General features: G+C 45.2%; 1 protein-coding gene across 1 annotated transcript; it reads left to right on the top strand.

The window, feature by feature from the left end:
- Positions 1 to 3,060: 3,060 nt before the first annotated feature.
- On the top strand, positions 3,061 to 4,605 carry MRPL17 (mitochondrial ribosomal protein L17). Its single transcript, XM_059389347.1, has 3 exons — positions 3,061 to 3,298; positions 3,632 to 3,700; positions 4,046 to 4,605. Exons 1-3 carry the CDS (start codon positions 3,125 to 3,127, stop codon positions 4,319 to 4,321), a joined length of 519 nt encoding a protein of 172 aa, XP_059245330.1. The 5' UTR covers positions 3,061 to 3,124; the 3' UTR covers positions 4,322 to 4,605.
- The last annotated feature ends 460 nt before the right edge of the window (positions 4,606 to 5,065 follow it).

The following is a 5,065-nucleotide window of genomic DNA, read 5'->3' on the forward strand; positions in this document are numbered from 1 at the left end:
CTCCACATCCTCTCCAACATATGTTGTTTCCTGTCTTGTTAATTTTGGCCATTCTAACTGGTGTAAGGTGATATATCAATGTGATTTTAATTTGAATCTCCCTGAGGGCTAATGATGATGAACATTTTTTCATGTGTCTGATAGCCATTTGTATGTCTTGATTGGAGAAGTGTCTGTTCATATCTTCTGCCCATTTTTTGATATGATTGTCTGTTTTGTGTGTGTTGAGTTTGAGGAGTTCATTATTTAATTTCTTTTCACTGTAACAGAATTCATTGTTTATGCACCACACCCAGTGCTCCATGCAATACGTGCCCTCCATAATAGCCACCACCAGGCTCCCCCAACCTCCCACCCCCCTGCCCCTTCAAAACCCTCAGATTGTTTTTTATCACTTTACACAACAATGCTAAACAGTGTTAGTGATACAATAACCCTCACATAAAAATATTTTGGGGGTATAAATTCTAGTTATTTTTCTGTCTCCTGAGTTATAATAATATACATGTAAGCTTCAAATGATCACTTTTTTTTTAAAAGATTTTATTTATTTGACAGACAGAGATCACAAGTAGGCAGAGAGGCAGGCAGATAGAGAGTGAGAGAAGGAAGCAGGCTCCCTGCTGAGCAGAGAGCCCGATGTGGGACTTGATCCCAGGACCCTGAGATCATGACCTGAGCCGAAGGCAGCGGCTTAACCCACTGAGCCACCCAGGCGCCCCAAATGATCACCTTTTAAACCAATTCACTAACAAATATTTTATTGTATGTGAAAAGTTAATTTTAGGAACTATCAGTGACACAGTCAAATTTGGCCACATATGTTACTTTTCACAGTAAATTCATAAGAATTTATGATCTTCCAAATTCACTTCTGGTCCATTTTAGACTCTAACCCTTCTAGCAGAACATAGCCCTACTTTTAAAACAGTAAATTTAAAATAAACAATTTTAGTTGCACAAGATTTTTCTTTTCCAAATTTTTTTTAAATTAAGGTACTGTATCAGATGAGGCCAGACACAAAAATATTTTTGAACTAGAATAAGTCTTGAACAACACATAGTAAAACACCAATGTTTAAAATTGTTCCGTGAATAGCTCACAGAAACTGGAGAAAGCTATTAACTGGAGAAAGCTATTAGCTATGCAATAACAAAATGTAAGAAAATTGACAGAAAGAATCAAATTTAAAGACTGCCAGAAGAGACAAGGTATGATGGATTTCACGGACAAAAATAATAAAGGACAATGTTTGGTGCCATATGTTTTCACAAAGTGGACATTTCTTCTAAAGCAATGCATCAAATGATGTCAGTGTCAGTTCATCTTCTCTTGACTTGGCAGAAGAAAATCTTCACAAGATTTTACCACTAAGAATTTATGATGAATTTTCAATTGCAGAAATCCTGAAAGCTGTAAGAATTGATCCCAAAGAAATAAGTCACAGACAATATTGCAATTTCTGGAATTTATTGTGAAACAAGATTTGTATAAATCTATGCTAATGTATCCGTATGTTTAAGACTTTTCCTAACTACTTCAGACAAAAGAAACGTCTCAAAATTAACAAGAAGTGTTCTCTGGTCACCTATGAGCAAGGATAGTTTCACAAATTTAAGTGTGTTATCTACTAAACATGAACGTTTTCTCTTTTGTAGAAAAGCCCTAGGAGACTAATACCTTGGTCTACAATTTATTGTCTCATAGTCCTGAAGGATGAAAGTCCAAAATCAATGTGACAGCTGGGCCATGAATTCTTTCAAGGATCTAGGGTAAATTTTGTTCCATGTCTTTCCCTTAGTTTCAGGTGTTTTCCAGAAATCCTTGGCGATCTTTGGCTCCTAACTACCTAACTGGGATCTCTGGCTTCCCCGTTACATGGCATTCTCCCTGTATGTCTCTGGTCCTCACATGGTTGTCTTCACTCTGTGTGCGTGTCTCTGCACTTGTGGTTTTTTTGTTTTTTGGGTTTTTTTGAGGACACCAGTCATTTGGATTAAATGCCCACTTTACTCCAGTATGACCTCATCTTAATAATTAATTGCAACTGCAATAGCTCTACCAAATAAGGTCATATTCTGAGGGGAATGCTGTAGAGGTTGGGAGGGGTTTGGGCTTAACATATCTTTGGGTTGGATCAGGCGAAGGCACAATTCAATCCACAACAAGGAGTAATTTTGACAAAGTGCAGATTTGCAGACATTAAGACTCAAAAACAGAAACTAGAACGCTACTGAACATTAACACAAATGCACAGGTATGTTTCTCACCTTTTCAAAAAGTACACGGACATAATTAAAAAGCTTTATTAAGCCAGGGCGCCTGGGTGGCTCAGTGGGTTAAAGCCTCTGCCTTCGGCTCAGGTCATGATCCCAGAGTCCTGGGATTGAGCCCCACTTTGGGCTCTCTGCTCCGAGGGGAGCATATGCTTCCTCCTCTCTGCCTACTTGTGATTTCTCTCTCTGTCAAATAAATACAATCTTTTAAAAAAAAAAAAAATTTAAGCTTTATTAAGCCCTTACTTTTCCTTTGACTTCAGCACTTTCTAACTGGAATGGATACTCCACGTACTTTAACAAAAGAAAATGTTCAGTTAACTGCGCTTCTTTTCCGAGCATCACTGTTATTCATTTCCCCATTATTACGGAAAATAATGTTGTGACAAAAAGACACGCTCAGGTTGTCAACCACGCGGACTTGCCACCGCGAGGACCTGGCCGGGCCGAAGGCTACAGCCACCTCGCCCCTCCAGGAGGCCCTTCCCCTCAGAGACTCACTCTCCCAGAAGGCTCCGCGGCAGAGCTTCCCGTCCCCCGGGAGGCCACAAGAAGACTGACGCAGCCAAAAGACACTCGACGGCTGCTTCATCCCGCACTAGGGGGCGCCTGGTTCCCCGGTCAGACAAGGAGTGCCTGAGGACCGCCCCACTCGCCTCTCCTGAAAGAAGCCAGCACTTCTCCGCCCTCCCTCAGGTTGCCAACGAGGCAGGCTCTGATACTCATGCGCAAACACGTCCACCACGCACCTAAGTACGGCGCATGCGTCCTCCCTAAGCCGTCTTCTCGGCGACTCCCTTCGCGTTTCCAGTTCCGGCCTCGTAGGGGCGGAGAGAAGCTAGAAAACATGCGGCTGTCAGTTGCAGCCGCCATCTCCCATGGCCGCGTATTCCGCCGTCTGGGCCTTGGTCCGGAGTCCCGCATCCACCTGTTGAGGAACTTGCTTACAGGCTTGGTGCGACACGAACGCATCGAGGCGTCATGGGCGCGCGTGGACGAAATGAGGGGCTACGCCGAGAAGGTGAGGGGCGGGGCCGAGCAAGGCGAGTGAGTTGGGGGCAGGACCTTTCTGTCCTACGCGAGGCTTCTGGCCTGAGAGGCGGCTGGGCTTGGGGGATAAGTGGGATAGCCCTGGCAGTCCCTGCCCCAAGTCTGAATCCCCTAACACCCTGAGTTGACCCCTCTCCTCCGGCCTCTCAAATGGACGGCATGTTAGAGCTGCGGAGTTAGGACTCGCTTGAATTAGAGGGATGGTTTGCTAGTGGGATGAGTGGGTTGCGGTCCCGCGTTAGAGAAGCAAGATTAGCGCCTCCTTTCTTGCTCGGGTTGGATCAGTGATGTTATGTCCCCTCAGCTCATCGACTATGGGAAGCTGGGAGACACTAACGAACAAGCCATGCGCATGGCAGACTTCTGGCTTACGGTGAGTGCATCCTATCTCCCTCCCAAATCTGATCCTTTGCTCCTTTTTGGGGAGGGGGTTGTTAAAGGAAGGGGAACCTGGATAGAATTAAGCTAAGACACTCACTTGTGGACAGATATCGTGAACTAAATTAGAAACGTGTATCTTAAGTTAGTTGAATGTTACGTGAATCAGCCTACACAAATGCCTGTAACCCCTCAGTGTAACTTTGACTCTACCGCGTTAGGGGGTGGGAGAGTTTTGTGTGAATGTGTTTGGATCCTATTTTTGGAAGTGCCGAAAATTAAATGTGTCTCCGCAGTGTTGCCTGACTCTGCCCTTTCCTGGATAACTCTCCCCCTCTAGGAGAAAGACTTGATCCCAAAGCTGTTTCAAGTACTGGCCCCTCGTTACCAAGGTCAAAATGGGGGCTACACGAGAATGCTGCAGATCCCAAATAGCAGTGAGCAGGATCGGGCCAAGATGGCAGTGATCGAGTATAAGGGGAACTGCCTCCCACCCCTACCGGTGCCTCGCAGAGACAGCAACCTTACACTTCTAAACCAGCTGCTTCAAGGGTTGCAGCAAGACCAGAAAGCAAGCATCCACGGCTCCCACACAGCTCAAACGCCAGGGATTTAACTGGGACCAGAGGTTGTGTGCACACTCATCAATGCCCGTGATCACAGGCCTTTGGAGCTTTTAATCTCTAAGAAGAACTGGAGCTAGAGTTGTTAATGGACGGTCTTAATGGAGACAAGAAGCTTCTGAGGAGCCAGATACTCATCTCTTTGCAGTAGATAAAATTCCTTATATGAATATATGAATGTATTTGGGTTTTTATTTTTTCCTGCCCTTGGGATTTCTGGAGAATGAGAACTATCCAAATGCTCAGTCTCTGTGAGTTAGTAAATTCACTGCTAATGTTTCTGGCTCATATTCTGAGTTTGTTAGGTTAGCAGTTTGGTGTTTTGTTTTGTTTTGTTTTGCTTTAAGATTTTATTTATCTATTTGACAGATCACAAGTAGGCAGAGAGGCAGGTGGGGGTGGGCCGGGGCGGCGGGGGGGGGGGGGGGGGGGGGCTCCCCACTGAGCAGAGAGCCCGATGTTGGGCTCCATCCCAGGACCCTGAGATCATGATCTGAGTCAGAGGCAGAGGCTTAGCCTACTGAGCCACCCCAGATCAGTGGCCTTTTGTGGCCTCTAGGACCAGTGGCCTCTTGTGGCCTCTAGGGTGATGGGAAGCTCCACCACAGAGCCTACTGGGAGAGTGAGTATCTGCCACCCAGGAGCACCAGCAGTTTTGTTTTTCTTAATGCCAGTTTTTATGGGGCTTATATCCTATAATTCCAAATTTGCCTCCAAAGGTGATTGAGTTTTGACAT

This window comes from Mustela nigripes, chromosome 1 (assembly GCF_022355385.1).
Source record: "Mustela nigripes isolate SB6536 chromosome 1, MUSNIG.SB6536, whole genome shotgun sequence".
NCBI lineage: Eukaryota > Metazoa > Chordata > Mammalia > Carnivora > Mustelidae > Mustela > Mustela nigripes.